Source organism: Nerophis ophidion, linkage group LG16 (genome assembly GCF_033978795.1).
Source record: "Nerophis ophidion isolate RoL-2023_Sa linkage group LG16, RoL_Noph_v1.0, whole genome shotgun sequence".
Classification (NCBI taxonomy): domain Eukaryota; kingdom Metazoa; phylum Chordata; class Actinopteri; order Syngnathiformes; family Syngnathidae; genus Nerophis; species Nerophis ophidion.
This window is the reverse complement of record NC_084626.1, coordinates 29042304-29062671: the sequence shown is the minus strand read 5'-3', so window position 1 is coordinate 29062671 and position 20368 is coordinate 29042304. Positions and strand designations below refer to the sequence as shown.

Here is a 20368-nt window from a genome sequence, read left to right as displayed (position 1 = left end):
CCGAATTGCCTAATTGAGAGGACACACAAAAAATTCCAAAGTAGTAAACAAAATGAATAATATCAACAACAGTATCAATATTAATAGGGATTCCAACATAACAGTGATTGAAAATCCCTCATTTACATTTTCATCATAGCCATTTAATAAAAGATAATAAAAAACAATTAACAATAGTGTCACATTGACAACACATTGTGTCCAATATTAAGCACAAGAATAAAAATAGGTCATATATTAGGTTCATTTAATAGTTAAAACAAATTTAAATAATGGATCCCTTATTCCAGTATATGACTTATCATTATCTAAACTAAATGCATTTTTTTCTACTGATATCATCTCCATAGCTTGTGTATACCAGTCAGTATGAGTTGGACTACCGACATCTATCCATTTTTTTAAGATTACAGTTTTTGTTATCATGCATATTTGAATAAATGCCTTTTTATTCTTTAATGACACTTAACTGAATTGATGCAGATAACCAAGAATACAAGTTTGCAGTGTCATTGGGATGTTTATATTTAGAAATGTGATTGTTCAATGAAATAGTTGATCAATATAATAGATACATGTCATCTCTTTAAAACATGCTGTAAAGAAATGTATGTCCTCGGAAAGTATGAGTTTTAATAGCCATGAACTGGAAGATACACTTTTTAATCAGGATACAATTTGAAAATAATAAAAAGATTTTATGGAATATTAAATGAACATCATACTAGGAATGCAAATGATGCGCATGGTATTTGTACCTCATTGGCAGGAGTACAAACTAGGGCTGTGTGATATGGCCTTTTTTTAATATCTCAGAATTTTTAGGTCATATCTAGGTACACGATATATGTCTCAATATTTTGCCTTAGCCTTAAATTAACACTTGATGCATATAATCACACCAGTATGATGTTTATATGTGTCTACTTTAACACATTCTTGTTAATACTCCATTAATATATGCTCATTTTAAACTTTCATGCAGAGAGAGTAATCCCAACTAAGTCAATTGACCAAAACTGTATTTATTAAACAGTTATTAAGCAGTGGCACAAACATTCATGTCATTTCAAAACAGAAAGTGCAAGATTGTCAGAGACATTTTAAAACAAGCTATGAGTGCACTTTTGTGCATGATGTCACTAAGATGATATATCAAAACAACACTAAATTAAAGTGCATGTTACCACTACAATAGTTAAAAACAAATAAAGTGCACTTTTGTGCATGATGTCTCACAAGATATTTTAATAACGGTCAAATAAATATGAGCTGCTTAATAGGAAATCAAATCGCTATGTGGTAGATTACTGCGGACATGACCTCCTTATGTTGTTGACAATTTTTTCCATACGGTGTTGATGTGGAAATGGTTGCATCGGCATTTTGTTGGTGTGGCACCGAATGGAGATGTTGACATGCAAAGTAATCACTCTTCATTCTCCAGTAGGTGACTTTTCAAATGATGCCACATATTAGCAGTAATGCTACTTTTTGTAGCAACGTTTTTGCCTCACACTTGACAAATTACGGTTGTCTGTTTGACATATTGCCCTGCGATGAGGTGGCGACTTGTCCAGGGTGTACCCCGCCTTCCGCCCGATTGTAGCTGAGATAGGCGCCAGCGCCCCCCGCGACCCCGAAAGGGAATAAGCGGTAGCAAATGGATGGATGGATGTTTGACATATTCTCGCTTGAAGCCAAACCACCGCCAGACGATGGACCCCCTGCTGTTTTTCTTGTGAATTAATTCTTCCTTCATTTGTTACCAGATCCGCACCTTCTTTCTCTCGTATTACCACTCGCACCATAGCTAAAGTTACCCATGCCGCTACCTCTTTACTCCGTGAGGGCGTATACGTATGTGACGTATGTAAGAAGGTGCTCTTGCTGTCTGTGAGAAGGAGACACAAGAAAGAGTGAAGAAGAGCCTGTAGTGTAATGCCAGCAGCTAAAATTAACTGCATGAGAACGTATACTCGAATATAGCGATATAGTCATTTTCTATATTGCACAGAGACAAACCTGCGATGTATCAAGTATATTGATATATTGAGTATATCCATATATCCCTCAGCCCTAGTACAAACCTTAGCTAGCATTATTTACTTGCTGGGATGCCAGAGACACTAACTCTGCCCCAGGAGCAGCTGTAGTTGAAGAATGCAAAGTAAATGTGGCAGTCTTGAATGTTGTCAACCTTGAAGGGTGCAAGATCGCCTGATTTTATATACTAACACTTCCCCTGGGTAAAATCCACCCAAAACAGACTTTACCTTCTATTACTACTGCTGGGTGAAAATCACCCAAAAATGTGCTTGCTTTGGATTAGGAAAACACCCACAGAAAATGCTGAAGCTACCCAGAGATCCATGACACTCAGATAAACGCAGCATAATGCAAATCACATGAATGTATTTGCTCAGGTGAAAACCACCTGGCATGGGTGTTCTAATCATATTTTAAAGTTTCTAACTAGGGCTGGATGATATATCGATATACTCAATATATCGCGGGTTTGTCTCTGTGCGATATAAAAAATGACTATATCGTGATATTCAAGTATACGTTCTCACGCAGTTGCTTTTAGCTGCTGGCATTACACTACATGCTCTTCCCACTCTTTCTTGTGTCTCCTTCTCACAGACAGCAAGCGCACCTTACATACGTCACATACGTATGCGCCCTGCGGAGCAGAGAGGTAGCAGCATGGGTAACGTTAGCTGTGTTGCGAGTGGTAATACAAGAGAAAGAAAGCGCCAATTTGGTAAAAAATGAAGGAAGAATTAATTCCCAGGAAAAACAGCCATCGTCTGGCGGTGGTTTGGCTTCAAGTGGGAATATGTCGAACAGACAACCGTAATTTGTTGCTACAAATAGTAGCATTACTGCTGATGTGTAACATCATTTGAAAAGTCACCTGCTCGAGAATGAAGAGTGCATACTCCGCATGTCAACATCTCCATTTGGTGCCACACCAACAAAATGCCGAGGCAAATATTTCCACATCAACACCATATGAAAAAAATAGTGAACAACATGAGGAGATAACGTCCGCAGTAACCTACCACATTTTTATTTGACAGTTATTTAAATATATTTTGAGACATCATGCACAAAAGTGCAATTCATTTGTTTTTAACTATTGTAGTGCCGTTTTGTACAAAAAGTACACTTTAATTTAGTGTTGCTTTGATATGTCATCTTAGTGACATCATGCACAAAAGTGCACTCATAGCTTGTTTTAAAATGTCTCTGACAATCTTGCACTTCCATCCATCCATCCATTTTCTACCGCTTATTCCCTTTTGGGGTTGCGGGGGCACTGGCGCCTATTTCAACTACAATCAGACGGGAGGCGGGGTACACCCTGGACAAGTCGCCACCTCATCGCAGGGCTAAAATGTCTCTGACAATCTTGCACTTTCTGTTTTGAAATAATAACTGTTTAATAAATACAGTTTTGGTCAATTGTCTTAGTTGTGATTTCCCTTTCTGCATGAAAGTTTAAAATGAGCATATAGTAATGCAGTATGAACACGAATGTGTTAAAGTAGACACATAGAATCATCATACTGATGTGATTATATGCATCAAGTGTTAATTCAAGGCTAAGGCAAAATATCAAGATATATATCGTGTATCGTGATATGACATAAAAATATTGAGATATTAAAGAAGGCCATATCACCCAGCCCTATTTTTAACCTTAATTGGGGGTCCTTGAATGCACCACAGTTATGAGCAATGGGATGCAAAAGTGAAAGTTGTACATAACTTTCTCCTTTGCAGCCACTGGAAGATTTAGTGTTTTTTTTTTCGTTTTTTTTCACATACATATTTTATCTTAATTATTTATGATGTGTTTTTTTTATACAACTTACATATTTAAGTGCTTGGGGTCCCGGTAAACATTCCAATTTTTCCCTTTCGACGCCCCTGGCTATTGGTACAAATCTCAACGACAAATTCAACATTTTAGCAGAACATTTCTTGAGCTAACGAACTGTAGTTGGAATTCTTTAACAGCAAGTTTTTCTATCCCAGCCAGAGGAGATGCAGTGGTCAGGTGGTGAGCGCAGGATCCCAGAGTCCGTATGCAGCTTCCCCTGCGAGTCTGGTGAGAGGAAAAAGATGGTGAAGGGAGTTCCCTGCTGCTGGCACTGTGAGCTCTGTGACGGCTACCAGTATCTGCTGGACGAGTTCAGCTGTGACATGTGCCCCTTCGATATGAGACCCTTTAAGAACCGTACAGGATGCCGGCCCACGCCCATCATCAAGCTGGAGTGGAGCTCTCCTTGGGCCATAATCCCTGTCTTCCTGGCAATCCTTGGCATCCTGGCCACCACGGGGGTTATTGCCACATTCGTCCGCTTCAATGACACACCCATTGTTCGAGCCTCGGGCAGAGAGCTCAGCTACGTGCTGCTGACGGGCATCTTCCTCATCTACCTCATTACCTTCCTCATGATTGCCGAGCCCAGCGTGGCCGTGTGCGCCTTCCGCAGGTTGCTTCTTGGGCTCGGCATGTGCATCAGCTACGCCGCCATGCTGACCAAAACCAACCGGATTTATCGCATCTTTGAGCAAGGCAAAAAGTCGGTCACTCCCCCCAAGTTCATCAGTCCTACTTCTCAACTTATTATCACCTTCATACTCATCTCAGTGCAGGTGAGTGTGTGCTTCTTTACTAAAAAGAGCCATATGTTAATAATGGGATAGCACAGTGGAAGAGGGGTTAGCGCGTCTGCCTCACATTTTATTTATTTAGCCTTTATTTAACCAGGTAATAATCCCATCGAGATCAAAGATCTCTTTTCCAAGGGAGACCTGGCCAAAAGGGCAGCAGCAAGGTTACAATAAAAACAGTAAACAATACCTAAAACATCACATTTACAACATTAAAACTTGCTCACATCACACATGTGCATACAGACAAGGTAAACTGCAATCCGTTCACAGAAGCTTTAAACTCATTCAATGTAACAAGGGTTAGAAGTTGAATATTCAATCTATCCATCCATTTTTTACCGCTTATTCCCTTTTTGGGTCGCGGGGCGCGCTGGCGCCTATCTCAGCTACAATCGGGCGGAAGGCGGTGTACACCCTGGACAAGTCGCCCCCTCATCGCAGGGCCAACACAGATAGACAGACAACATTCACACTCACATTCACACACTAGGGCCAATTTAGTGTTGCCAATCAACCTATCCCCAGGTGCATGTCTTTGGAAGTGTGAGGAAGCCGGAGTACCTGGAGGGAACCCACGCAGTCACGGGGAGAACATGCAAACTCCACACAGAAAGATCCCGAGCCTGGGATTGAACCCAGGACTGCAGGACCTTCGTATTGTGAGGCAGACGCACTAACCCCTCTGCCACCGTGAAGTTCAATATTCGATTGTAGGTTATTCCAAGCCTTCGGTGCTGAAAACCTAAATGCTTTCTTGCCCAATTCAGTTTTTACTTAGGGGATGACAAATTGCAGACCATTCATTGAACGCAGATTGTGACTTCCTTGTTTTTTGTTAAAAGACAAGATAGATAAGATACGAAGGTCCTGAGTTCAATCCCGGGCTCGGGATCTTTCTGTGTGGAGTTTGCATGTCCTACCTGTGACTGCGTGGGTTCCCTCCAGGTACCCCGGCTTCCTCCCACTTCCAAAGACATGCACCTGGGGATAGGTTGATTGGCAACACTAAATTAGCCCTAGTGTGTGAATGTGAGTGTGAATGTTGTCTGTCTATCTGTTTTGGCCCTGCGATGAGGTGGCGACTTGTCCAGGGTGTACCCCGCCTTACGCCTGATTGTAGCTGAGATCGGCTCCAGCGCCCCCTGCGACTCCAAAGGGAATAAGCGGTAGGAAATGGATGGATGGATGATAATAATGTGGCCAGAAATGGTACTGCAATCAAAATTATGTAGTCCCCTCCCTCTCTCCCTATCTTTGGTTGCCAGATACTCAGCCGAATCCAGCTCCATCGACTGGACTACTCCAAGGAACTTCAAACTTGCACTGCCTTTTAATATGGGTTGAGGTGCTGGGACCATAATAGCTAAATAGACAAGCGTTTTGTCAACAACAAATCTGTAACCAACACATTTTACACAGAAAATGGGCTATTTTCAGGAAGAAGTAGGTCATGCCTTCGTACAATAAAACAACAAATGGCAATCATATAGTTAATGTCAGTGCTATCAGAAAACAAAGACTAAAACAAACTACAACCAACGCTAGCAATGGTCGTACTGGTGAAAATAGGTAAAGCATGCTTAGCAGCCTAATACTGTACGCCCAAAACTAAAGAGGAGACATTTTACCAAGGTATGTCTATAGGCTACACAAATGAGAAATTATTTTATCATGTGATTTGGCTGTCTTCATACTTTTTACATTGCCATGATGACAGCCTTGCTAATGTTGAAACTCATTTCCTCAGCGTATCAGCATATTGGGAATGAAATAGGAACTGACAATACCCATATACACATAGGTTTTATTTGTCGAAAAATATATTTTTGCCCTGTCAGTTCGAATATACATCGACATAGAATCTAACGGGAATATTTCTCTCCCGTTAGCCTGTATGTCAACGTGTCATTGCTAACGCATTACACTAAGAGCTACTGTATGCACCATCACACTAAGCATTTGTTGCACGAACATACTAGCTTTGTTAGACAAGGTCATAGACTATATTGGACCATATAGTTTACATATGAAATGTCCATTTATATTTATTACAAGTAATAAGAAAACGTAAATGCATGACTTACCTATAAAGGAGGAAATAAGCAAGTTTGGTGACAGATGAAAAAATATTCTCCGCCTTCAGTCGTCTCCATCTTTCGAAGGCATCACCGATACCAATTCTCGTTTTTTCCTGGCTTTGTCATGAAGAAGTTTAGAATCGTAGCAACGCCTTGTAGATTTATGAAGGTCGGACCTGTTGAGTAACTTTATCAGTGGCACTAGCCAGACGAACAGGGCGGTGCTTAAAGGCCTACTGAAACCCACTACGCCTGACCACGCAGTCTGATAGTTTATATATCAATGATGAAATATTAACATTGCAAAACATGCCAATACGGTCTTTTTAGTTGACTAAATTGCAATTTTAAATTTCCTGCGGAGTTTCTTGTTGAAAACGCCGCGGAATGATGACGCGTGCGCGTGACGTCACGGACTGTCAGGAAATATTAGCACAGCACTATTTGCGGCTAAAAGTTGTCTCTTTTCATCGCGCAATTAAACAGTATTCTGGACATCTGTGCTGCTGAATCTTTTGTAATTTGTTCAATTAATAATAAAGTCAAAGTAGAAAGATGGAGTTGGGAAGCTTTAGCCTTTAGTCACTCAAACACATGGTGATTCCTTGTTTAAAATTCCCGGAGGTGAAGCTTTACTATGGATCAGAGTGGTCAAGCGTGAGGTTTCAGTGAGAAAATTGTGTTAAAAAGTCGCCTCTTACCGGAGATCTGTGGAGTTTTTGCCGTCCTTGTATCTGCCATCGACTTCCCTCAGACACTGGCCTCAAGACACCCGTGAACACAGCCCTCCGACTATCAGGTACTATCTAATCTCACTGAAACACTAGCAACACAATAGAAAGATAAGGTATTTCCCAGAATTATCCTAGTAAATGTGTCTGAAAACATCCAAATCCGTCCCAATGCAATCGCCTTTTTATTTTTTAACTTTATTTTTATTATTATTTTTTTTTCTAGTCCTTCACTATCAATATCATCATCCACAAATCTTTCATCCTCGCTCAAATTAATGGGGAAATTTTAGTTTTCTCGGTCCGAATAGCTCTTTTTGTTGGAGGCTCCCATTAAAAACAATGTGAGGAGCCCTCACCCTTGTGACGTCATCGTCTGCTACTTCCGGTAAAGACAAGGCTTTTTTATCAACAAATGTTGCGAACTTTATCGTCGATGTTCTCTATTAAATCCTTTCAGCAAAAATATGGCAATATCGCAAAATGATCAAGTATGACACATAGAATGGACCTGCTATCCCCGTTTAAATAAGAAAATCTCATTTAGAATAGAATAGAAAGTACTTTATTGATCCCTGGGGGAAATTCAGTAGGCCTTTAACTGGCAACCTGAATGTGACACACTCACAGACTTTTTAATTGGTCAAACTGTAGAGGGCGGGACATCGAAATGAAAACAATAACAAGATTTCGGAATTTTGAAATTAGCATACCCTGAACTACTGTTATCAGTTATAGAGGTATTTGAAAAGAACATGATTTATTAATGCCGTTTGACATATCAGGGCCAATTAATGATGACTTGACATGAAATTATTACATATGGGTCCTTTAAAACCAAGAAGGTCCCAAAGTAATTACAGGTGTTCCTTCCTAGGTTCTCGGTGTTTTCATTTGGTTTGGTGTGATGCCGCCTCATACCATTATCGACTACGAAGAGCAGAAGCCTCCGAATCCTGAGTTTGCCCGGGGGGTTCTCAAGTGTGACATGTCCGACCTGTCCCTCATCCTGTGTTTGAGCTACAGTCTGGTCTTGATGATCACCTGCACGGTGTACGCCATCAAAAGCAGGGGAGTTCCTGAGACTTTTAATGAGGCCAAGCCCATTGGCTTCACCATGTACACCACATGCATCATCTGGCTGGCCTTTGTACCCATCTTCTTTGGCACTGCACAATCTACTGAGAAGGTATTTCTAAGCGTTATTCAGTTCTTCTGGAATTGTGGGTGTTCATTTTTCTGTGGGTTGTAAAGGCTTTTGAACTGAAAAAATAGGTAATGTTTCAACCTGTGTGAAGTTGGCCCCCCCACCTTGTCCAGATCTCCCCAAACATGTCCCAATCGTCGGCGCTCCGTTTGTGCTGGTTTTTGCTGCAAACATTTTCGTTTGTGCCGTTACGGATTTTAAGTGATTCTAAAATACAAATCACCCGTGTTCAAGTCGTTTGTGCTGTAATAAGTATTGGCCTAACTATTTAATCAGCCCTTCCCCACCTGTTCAAACCTCCCCAAACCAGTCCCAATTGTGTGTCCTATGCTTGCGCTGCAAAAATGTTTGGTTTAACTATTATAGTTCTGAAGTTATTAATATTTTATGGTTTTATGGTTTTAACGTGTAATTATTGTGTTTTCAATAATAACTAGACCCATTCTATGTCAAAAGCTCTCCAAACGTTCTTCATTTGTTTGTGCTACATCTGTGATTGTTTGTGCTGTAAAATTTTTGGTCTATCTATTATAGTTTTTAAATTATTAACAGAAATAATGAATAAATAAAAAATATGGTTTGATAAAAACAGACTATCCTAAAACCCCAGCAAAACTAAAAATAAAGCTATTTGGTAACAGTAGAAAAGAAAGTCAAACACAATTACAAATAGACAAAATAGAAATTGAAAGAGTAATGAAACCAAATTTCTGATAATAAAATTAACTGGAAATGTCATATAAAAAAAATATGCAACATTAGGTGGCAAGAAAAACGTCAATAATGAATAAAGCTAAACCTGCATTGGACCAAAAATCACTCCATATTCTCTACTGCTTGCTAGTGTTACCATATCTGAGTTGTTGTGCAGGAATATGGGGAAATAATTACAAAAGTACGCTTCATTCATTAACTGTGTTACAAAAAACATCAGTTAGAATAATACATAATGTTGGATGAAGAGAACACTCAAACTCTTTACTTATTGAATCAAAAATATTGAAATTCCAGGACACAGTGAATTTGCAAACAGCTGCAATTATGCACAATACAAACTATAATCTGCTACCCAAGAACGTACAACAATTCTTCTCAACAAAAGAAAATAAATATACCTTAGAGAAAAGTGTAATTTAAAATTTGTATGCACATACAACACCAAAGACCTTTAGTATATCAGTATGTGGAGTTAAATTATGGAATGGATTAAACAAACAAATCAAACAGTGTACTAATATAATCCACTTCAAGAAACTATTCAAACTGAAAGTGTTTACGAAGTACAAAGAAGACGAACTATGATAAACATTCTAAATTAATTGATAATCTTATCTATCTCAGCATATGAAATACAATTTACTTCACAAATTATTACTTATTTTTAATGTTATTACTTATGTAGTATTTTGTGAATAAATTGAGAACCGGAAGTGAACAAAAGTGTTAGCAATTGCTATGTAAAGGAAAAGGAGTACGATTAAATAAGATCTGCTTCTTCATACTTCTTTTCAAACATGTTGAAAAGAGAAACTGGAAATTGTGATGTGTCATGTTGTAATTGTTTACATGTTCGGGATAAACTCAAACTCAACTCAACGCATTTTAATTTAAAATTTTTAATCCAAGCTTGTTTGGATATGTAACTATATGGAGAGAAATGTTTGTCTCTTTATGTAATCAAACAAAAAAAAGATGTTTCAAATTATTTTGCTATTGTTCACTTTCTTTGTACATAACTTTACTGATAAAGTTTTGGCTTCAAAAAATTTCCAAATATCCAAATTTACAGTATTCCCACACTGATGCAGACGGGAAGCTCTTCTTACTCAAGGGGAGACTCAGGCAGGTTATATGCAGACTACCTTCAGAGTGGTAGGAAAAAAAAAGAGTATGGTCAATTAAATAACAGATACCATGACTGCTACCAAGGACGTGTGCGGCTGTGCATGAATGCATGTAATTGCTGTTGTTTTGACGTTTGTTTTTCTGCAGAAATAAAACAAAACAATACATCTAGTTCTAAACATACTCCAGCTCATGCATACACTTACAAAACATGCTTTTATTTTCTATATATATATTTGCAAGGAATATGCAAAACCAAATTTGCGAATCATTTTGCGGCCATATTTCACACACCGTGTTTCGTACACAGCAGACTCTCTAACACACCTGATGGCGCAAAAACGTAAAAAAAACAAAATACACAGAATGACCAAAAAATAACATATTACCCTCCTTTTTCTAAAATGTTTATTGGCTTTGGACCAACAATCACATTGTATATATATATATATATATATATATATATATATATATATATATATATACATATATATTTATATTTATATATATCTTGATTGGATTATCCAGAGAATAGTGCTCGATACCGTGGTAGAGCGCAATATGTATGTGTGATGTGTGGGAAAAATCACAAGACTACTTCATCTCTACAGAACTGTTTCATGAGGGGTTCCCTCAATCATCAGGAGATGATTGAGGGAACCCCTCATGAAACAGTTCTGTAGAGATGAAGTAGTCTTGTGATTTTTCCCATACAAACATATATATATATATATGTATATGTGTGTGTGTGTATATATATACAGTATATGTGTGTGTGTATGTATATATATATATATATATATATATATATATATATATATATATACATACAAGTATGTATGTATATATATATATATAAGTATATATAGATATATGCATATATACAGTATATATACAGTATATGTGTATATTTATATACACATGTATATGTGTATACATACATATATATACATATATATGTATATATATACATACATATATATAAATACACACATACTTGTGTATATATATATATAAGTATATATATATATATATATATAAAACCCGCCTTCCGCCCAATTGTAGCTAAGATAGCACCCCCCGCGACCCCAAACGGAATACGCGGTAGAAAATGGATGGATGGATGGATGGATGGATGGATTTATATATAATATACACACGTTAGGTCAGGGAAAAAACACAAAGGATATTTCATCAATACAAGCCTGTTTCGCAGGTTTCCCTGCTCTTCAGGGTAATTTTTATTGAAATGTCTGTGGTTGTTTCATATATATAGGGTACATTATATGGGGATGTGGCCATTGTTACACAGTAGTGCCTTGCTTCTGTGCCGGCATGATGAGACCAGTTTGTTGCGTTTGTGGACCAGCATGTCCACTTTAAACAAACAATGGCCACACCCCCATGTAATGTACCCTATACAGTATATATGTAACAACCACAGACACTTCAATAAAATCCCCTAAAGAGCAAGGAAACCTGCGAAATAGGCTTGTAGGGATGAAATAGCCTCTGTGTTTTTTCCTGACCTAACGTGTGTGTGTGTGTGTGTGTGTGTGGGTGTGTGTATATGTATATATAGTGTGTATATATATATATATATATATATATATATATATTTATACAGATACACACATACTGTATGTATATATATATATATATATCCATCCATCCATCCATCATCTTCCGCTTATCCGAGGTCGGGTCGCGGGGGCAGCAGCCTAAGCAGGGAAGCCCAGACTTCCCTCTCTCCAGCCACTTCGTCTAGCTCTTCCCGGGGGATCCCGAGGCGTTCCCAGGCCAGCCGGGAGACATAGTCTTCCCAACGTGTCCTGGGTCTTCCCCGTGGCCTCCTACCAGCTGGACGGGCCCTAAACACATCCCTAGGGAGGCGTTCGGGTGGCATCCTGACCAGATGCCCGAACCACTTCATCTGGCTCCTCTCGATGTGGAGGAGCAGCGGCTTTACGTTGAGCTCCTCCCGGATGGCAGAGCTTCTCACCCTATCTCTAAGGGAGAGCCTCGCCACACTGCGGAGGAAACTCATTTCGGCCGCTTGTACCTGTGATCTTATCCTTTCGGTCATGACCCAAAGCTCATGACCATAGTTGAGGATGGGAACGTAGATCGACCGGTAAATTGAGAGCTTTGCCTTCTGGCTCAGCTCCTTCTACACCACAACGGATCGATACAACGTCCGCATTACTGAAGACGCCGCACCGATCCGCCTGTCGATCTCACGATCCACTCTTCCCCCACTCGTGAACAAGACTCCTAGGTACTTGAACTCCTCCACTTGGGGCAGGGTCTCCTCCCCAACCCGGAGATGGCACTCCACCCTTTTCCGGGCGAGAACCATGGACTCGGACTTGGAGGTGCTGATTCTCATTCCGGTCGCTTCACACTCGGCTGCGAACCGATCCAGTGAGAGCTGAAGATCCCGGCCAGATGAAGCCATCAGGACTACATCATCTGCAAAAAGCAGATACCTAATCCCGTGGCCACCAAACCGGAACCCCTCAACGCCTTGGCTGCGCCTAGAAATTCTGTCCATAAAAGGTATGAACAGAATCGGTGACAAAGGACAGCCTTGGCGGAGTCCAACCCTCACTGGAAACGTGTCCGACTTACTGCCAGCAATGCGGACCAAGCTCTGACACTGATCATACAGGGAGCGGACTGCCACAATAAGACAGTCCGATACCCCATACTCTCTGAGCACTCCCCACAGGACTTCCCGAGGGACACGGTCGAATGCCTTCTCCAAGTCCACAAAGCACATGTAGACTGGTTGGGCAAACTCCCATGCACCCTCAAGAACCCTGCCGAGAGTATAGAGCTGGTCCACAGTTCCACGACCAGGACGAAAACCACACTGTTCCTCCTGAATCCGAGGTTCGACTATCCGGCGAAGCCTCCTCTCCAGTACACCTGAATAAACCTTACCGGGAAGGCTGAGGAGTGTGATCCCACGATAGTTGGAACACACCCTCCGGTCCCCCTTCTTAAAGAGAGGGACCACCACCCCGGTCTGCCAATCCAGAGGTACCGCCCCCGATGTCCACGCGATGCTGCAGAGTCTTGTCAACCAAGACAGCCCCACAGCATCCAGAGCCGTAAGGAACTCCGGGCGGATCTCATCCACCCCCGGGGCCTTGCCGCCGAGGAGCTTTTTAACTACCTCAGCGACCTCAGCCCCAGAAATAGGAGAGTCCACTACAGATTCCCCAGGCACCGCTTCCTCAAAGAAAGACGTGTTGGTGGGATTGAGGAGGTCTTCGAAGTATTCCCTCCACCGATCCACAACATCCGCAGTCGAAGTCAGCAGAACACCATCCGCACCATACACGGTGTTGATAGTGCACTGCTTCCCCTTCCTGAGGCGCCGTATGGTGGTCCAGAATCGCTTCGAAGCCGTCCGGAAGTCGTTTTCCATGGCTTCCCCGAACTCTTCCCATGTCCGAGTTTTTGCCTCCGCGACCGCTAAAGCTGCACACCGCTTGGCCCGTCGGTACCCGTCCACTGCCTCCGGAGTCCTATGAGCCAAAAGAACCCGATAGGACTCCTTCTTCAGCTTGACGGCATCCCTCACTGCTGGTGTGCACCAACGGGTTCTGGGATTACCGCCACGACAGGCACCAACAACCTTGCGGCCGCAGCTCCAATCAGCCGCCTCGACAATAGAGGTTCGGAACATGGTCCACTCGGACTCAATGTCCCGCACCTCCCTCGTGACATGTTCAAAGTTCTCCCGGAGGTGTGAATTGAAACTCTCTCTGACTGGAGACTCTGCCAGACGTTCCCAGCAGACCCTCACAATGCGCTTGGGCCTGCCAGGTCTGTCCGGCATCCTCCCCCACCATCGCAGCCAACTCACCACCAGGTGGTGATCGGTAGAAAGCTCCGCCCCTCTCTTCACCCGAGTGTCCAAAACATAAGGCCGCAAATCCGATGACACAACTACTATATATATATATATATATATATATATATATATATATATATATATATATATATATATATGTACACATATATATATTTATATATATATATATATCCATACATACAGTATGTGTGTATGTATAGCTAGATGTGTATGTGTATATATATATATATATCTATATATGTATCTATATATGCATGTGTGTGAATGTGAGTCAGAAAAAAAACTATGTAGTTGGGTTTTTTCATACTTGTATTTGAGTATTTTTAGGGAAACAATGACATGTTTTAATTCCAAAAAGAAAACAGAATAGGCCCTGCGATGAGGTGGCGACTTGTCCAGGGTGTACCACGCCTTCCGCCCGATTGTAGCTGAGATAGGCACCAGCGCCCCCCGCGTCCCCAAAGAGAATAAGCGGTAGAGAATGGATGGATGTTTACAATAGAAACATGAATAAAATAACACATAATGTAAAAATTATGTAATGGGTTTGTTATGTTACTTTATTTAATTGTGGCCCTAAGGTTAGACTTGTATTATTGAAAAGTCAGACGTCGGGTCTTCTGAAAGATTTAACAAAGTCTATTTAAAATAGGTCACAAGTATATGTTAAAGCCTGTTAATCCTGCAACAGCATTGATGATTGCGTACGTAAACATCACAAGCGGGCACCTCCACCAGCAAGCTTCTGCAAAAGTGAGCCCCAATTAATAATTGTTCACTCTCTTTATAGTAAAAAAAAAATCAGTTAAGATCAATGGGTCAGAGAGTGCATGGAGTTGGGGGAGAACTCAAAGGAAAAGAAGCAACAAGTGTTTGAGGATGGGGGCCAATCCAAGAAGGATTTTTTTGGGTTGTGTAGCTAATCATGTCATCATGCTTTTCTGCCTTGTTCCCGTGATTAGACGTAGCACATTAATGTCTCCAAAACAATAAATAGTTTAAACAGCAGGCAAAGTGAAAGCTGCACATGGTGTGTGTTTTTCAAGTGAAGTCTAAGACTAATGTGTGAAGTGTATATTTGCTATTATATTCTAACACTAATTTGTTATCTAAATATGGAAATGTTATCGACTACTCGGTTCTTAAACGAATGTGCAGGTTTTAGCATGTGACTTTGTTTTACTACAATGATTTCTCCAATATGATGCCATGCAGTCATAGAGATCTGATACTGCCGTAGTCATGGTAGTGAGGCAAATTGAAATTACAGTAAGTGTAATTAAATCCCTCTGAGGCATACTTGCCAACCTTGAGACCTCTGATTTCGGAAGGCGGGGGTGGGGTGGGGGTCGTGGTTAAGACTCAAGTATTTCATATATATATATATATATATATATATATATATGTATGTATGTATATCCGACATACTTGATGTTCAGTGAATTCTAGATATATATATATATATATATATATATATATATTAAATATATATAAATAAAAGAAATACTTGAATTTCAGTGTTCTTTTATTTACACATATATACACACACATAACACTCATTTACTCATTGTTGAATTAAGGGTTGAATTGTCCATCCTTGTTCTATTCTCAGTCACTATTTTTCTAACCATATGCATGTACAGTAGATGGCAGTATTGTCCTGTTTAAGAGTGTCACAACATTGCTGTTAACGGCAGACTAACTGCTTTACGGTAGACGAAAACGTGACTGCTGTTGTTGTGTGTTGTTACCGCACTGGGAGGACGTTAATGAAACTGCCTAACAAGAACTCGCCCTCGATCATTCTACAGTTGTAACGTCATTTGGCAGACACGCTGTTCATATTGTGGGAAAGCGGACGTGAAAACAGGCTGTCCTCACTCAGGTCCGCATGGAGCTGGAGGGGGCGTGGCCTCCAGCTCCGCCTGAATTTCGGGAGATTTTCCGGAGAAAATTTGTCCAGGTAGGTTTTCGGGAGAGGCGCTGAATTTCGGAAGGGTTGGCAAGTATGCTCTGAGGTTCAACATGAAACCTGAGTTGGTCCATGCTCGTCCTGTAATTGCTTCCTGCTTTGCTCACTTGAAGACCTCCTGCCTCCTTTCCCAGAAAGGCAGAGTTCCATTTATTTTATTTTTATATTATATTTTTCACTATCCCAATGCAGATGTTGGATAAGCGGGATAGAAAATGGATGGATGGGTGGACAAAGCACAAGAAAAGATTGGACTAAGGCTGCATTATAAACCAGTCAGGCTGCAACAATTAAAGCCTGAAGTGCTTTCAGAATCTTTTCACCTCTTCTAAATGGAAATGAAGGGAAATGAGAAAGGACAGAAGGAAAATAGGTCAGCGGATTTGAGGGATGGTCGCAAACCCTCACGATTTGCATCCCATTCAATAAATCATCACTCTAAAAAAGGTTTATAAATATAGACTTTGACTTTTGTCTGGTTCATGAAAATATTATGTGCCTCCATCGTGTGTAAGGGATGCGGGCTTCTACTACCTGCTTGCTGCTCGTCAGTATTCACGTATCATTCACTATTTCTAAGCCGGTATATTTCAGCTCGCCTCCAGCTGTAAGCGCATAAATCCATAGCATATACCACTGCTGCTTCTTTCAGAAATATGGAAAGGGGTCATTGAGTAGGACTGACTAAAAGCAGGGATGAGCTTATAAAAGAAACCATTCTGGACCGATATTAAAGCACTATATATACAGTGCGGTACATGCTGCAGATGATGGAGATGAGCGCTGGGCAGTGTACGATCTATAACTTATTTATGCCACAATTATATCTTATTTATGGCACATGTGTGTTGATTTATTCATAACCAGTACAGTTTGCTCCAATAATGACTTCGTAATTCACTGGAGTTTGTCTCAGGAGAAGTCACCTCTCTTTACCGCTGTCGGATTCGCAATAGAGGAAGAGCAGCGTGGTCAAAGCACATAAATAGAGTCTCTCTTCTTGAATACATATACCGGCTCGTGAATCATTAATCACGGAGGAAAACATGGCCGCTTGAGCTCTGGAATGAAAATAGCCAGGACAGCAATGTGACAACCGATGTGGTGAATATGATGTTTACTGGCACCTGTGAATTATATTTATTTGTGACAAACTGGTGGCTCATAAATATTGAAAAAGAGTAAACACGCGGGAGGAAATCAGTTGTTTTCTCAGAGTGACAGGTTGTCTTGATACCATTTTGGTATCAGTACCAAAATACTTTTCAACACTTTACAAAATAAAGGTAACCACAAAAATGTGATTATTGGCTTTATTTGAACATAAAATCTTATGATACATGAATTGTATGTTTCTTATTGCAATCAAAGAACAATGTTGTTATTCAATAACATAGTGCAGTGGTTCTCAACCTTTTTTCAGTGATGTACCATCTGTGAATTTTTTTTTAATTCAAGTACCCCCTAATCAGAGCAAAGCACTTTTGGTTGGAAAAAAAAAAGAGATAAAGAAGTAAAATACAGCACTATGTCATCAGTTTCTGATTCATTAAATTGTATAACAGTGCAAAATATTGTTCATTTGTAGTGGTCTTTCTTGAACTGTTTGGGAAAAAAAGATATAAAAAATGAAAAAATAAAACTAGTGAAAAATAAACAAGTGATTCAATTATAACTAAAGATGTCTACACATAGAAGTAATCATCAACATAAAGTGCCCTCTTTGGGGATTGTAATAGAGATCAGTCAGGATTCATGAACTTAATTCTAAACATTTCTTCACAAAAAAAGAAATCTTTAACATCAATATTTATGTAACATGTTCACAAACAACAAACACTGAATATTGCATTTTTGTATTATTTTTTTCACAGTTTATGAACTTGCATTCATATTTTGTTGAAGTATTATTCAATAAATATATTTATAAAGGATTTTTGAATTGCTGCTATTTTTTAGAATATTTTAAAAAAATCTCACGTACCCCTTGGCAAACCTTCAAGCTCTCATGCTAGTTGTTTTGTTTTACCTTTTTGTGCCTTCGTGCCAAGTGTTAGTGTATCTGTTTGTTTCCCTAGCTTCCATACTAGCGCATTTTGTTTGCCTTTTCTGCCTAGCTCCAGTATTTTTGTTCTTAGCCTTTGATAAGTTAAATAAATCCTTTGTTGCTTACCTTACACTGTTTTCCTGCCCGACGCATCCTTGGAAGAACAAATCCGGCATCGTTATGCCCACCAAACATCACAGTGCTGACTTAAACATGTGGACAATGCTGAAGAAACAAGTCCATATCAGAAAACCAACAAATTTAGCTGAAATGCCCAACAAGTATGTGCTCCAATCAATCTATCACAAAAAAATATGACTTGTTCAACGTATTGGAAACTCAAGACAGCCATGACATTATTTTCTTTACAAGTGTGTGTAAACTTTTGATCACGACTGTATATACCGGTCTTGTACTTGGTATCTTTACAGTCGATGTCTGTGTAGATCCACCCATGGCAATTGTTTACATTCAGATACATAGCAGGTCGCTATTGTATCCTCCTACAGTGTGTAGTGAAGCATGCTTAGCTATTCCTCGTCCTGCAGGGATGATACTTGTAAGAAACTTACTTTATTTGTAGCCATGGAGTTGAGGATTAGTCATTTAGAAGTAGCTAAAACCATGCCGACTGCAGATGGACGTTAGCCGCTAGCTAGCTCGCCATGTTTTAAAGGACCTCGTGCTGAGCGGCAAAAGCATAGAGGGTTCCTAGTTCCAATCCAGCTTCTGCCATCCTAGTCACAGCCGTGGTGCCCATTTTCAAGACACTTCACCCACCTTGCTCCTGATGGCTCCTGGTTAGCACAGTGCATGTATAAATTACAAAACGGTTTACCATTTGCTTAGTGGCATCCCAGCTGGTTAAATAGCAAATATAAGAACAAATGTACGAAACTCAGATATGAAATGTTGTCCTACTCCGCAAAAACGTCTCATTTACAAAACCCAAACCAGTGAAGTTGGCATGTTGTGTAATTCGTAAATAAAAACAGAAAACAATGATTTGCAAATCATTTTCAACTTTTATTCAATTGAATAGACTACACAGACAAGATATTTGATATTGGAATTGAGAAACTTGTATTTTTTTTGCAAATAATCATTAACTTAGAATTTAATGGCAGCAACACATTGCAAAAAAGTTGGCACAAGGGCCTTTTTGCCACTGTGTGACATGGCCTTTCCTTTTAACATCACCCAGTAAATGTTTGGGAACTGAGGAGACACATTTTTGAAGCTTTTCAGGTGGAATTCTTTCCCATTCTTGCTTGATGTACAGTTTAAGTTGTTCAACAGTCCGGGGTCACCGTTGTCGTATTTTACGCTTCATAATGCGCCACACATTTTCAACAGGAAACAGCCTAAAGGCATGCCAGTCTAGTACCCGCACTCTTTAACTTTGAAGCCACGCTGTTGTAACACGTGGCTTGGCATTGTCTTGCTGAAATAAGCAGGGGCGGGGCGTCCATGATAACATTGCTTGGATGACCAGATATGTTGCTCCAAAACCTGTATGTTTCTCTCAGCATTAATGGCGCCTTAACAAATGTGTAAGTTACCCATGCAAGAAATCTGCGTTCAAAGGTCTCCGGCTTATTAGTGATCCCCAAAGCCCAAAAAAAGTCTGCGGGCTGTAGAGCTTTTTCATTTCGGGCTCCAGTACTCTGGAATGCCCTCCCGGTAACAGTTCGAGATGCTACCTCAGTAGAAGCATTTAAGTCTCACCTTAAAACTCATTTGTATGCTCTAGCCTTTAAATAGACTCCCTTTTCAGACCAGTTGATCTGCCGTTTCTTTTCTTTTTCTTCTATGTCCCACTCTCCTTTGTGGAGGGGGTCCGGTCCGATCCGGTGGCCATGTACTGCTCGCCTGTGTATCGGCTGGGGACATCTCTGCGCTGCTGATCA

General features: G+C 40.2%; 1 protein-coding gene across 4 annotated transcripts in view; it reads left to right on the top strand.

Annotated features, from left to right (window-relative positions):
• The window catches only part of grm6b (glutamate receptor, metabotropic 6b), an 87517-nt gene that overhangs the window by 58535 nt on the left and 8614 nt on the right, over window positions 1–20368 (top strand). For 3 of the 4 annotated variants that reach the window (XM_061874811.1, XM_061874814.1, XM_061874813.1), the window contains 2 exons: window positions 4048–4671; window positions 8379–8690. In XM_061874811.1, coding sequence (XP_061730795.1) covers window positions 4048–4671; window positions 8379–8690 — 936 coding nt within the window. Of the gene's footprint in view, window positions 1–4047; window positions 4672–8378; window positions 8691–16603; window positions 18346–20368 lie in introns of those variants that run through there. The other variant, XM_061874812.1, reaches the window with a different exon arrangement.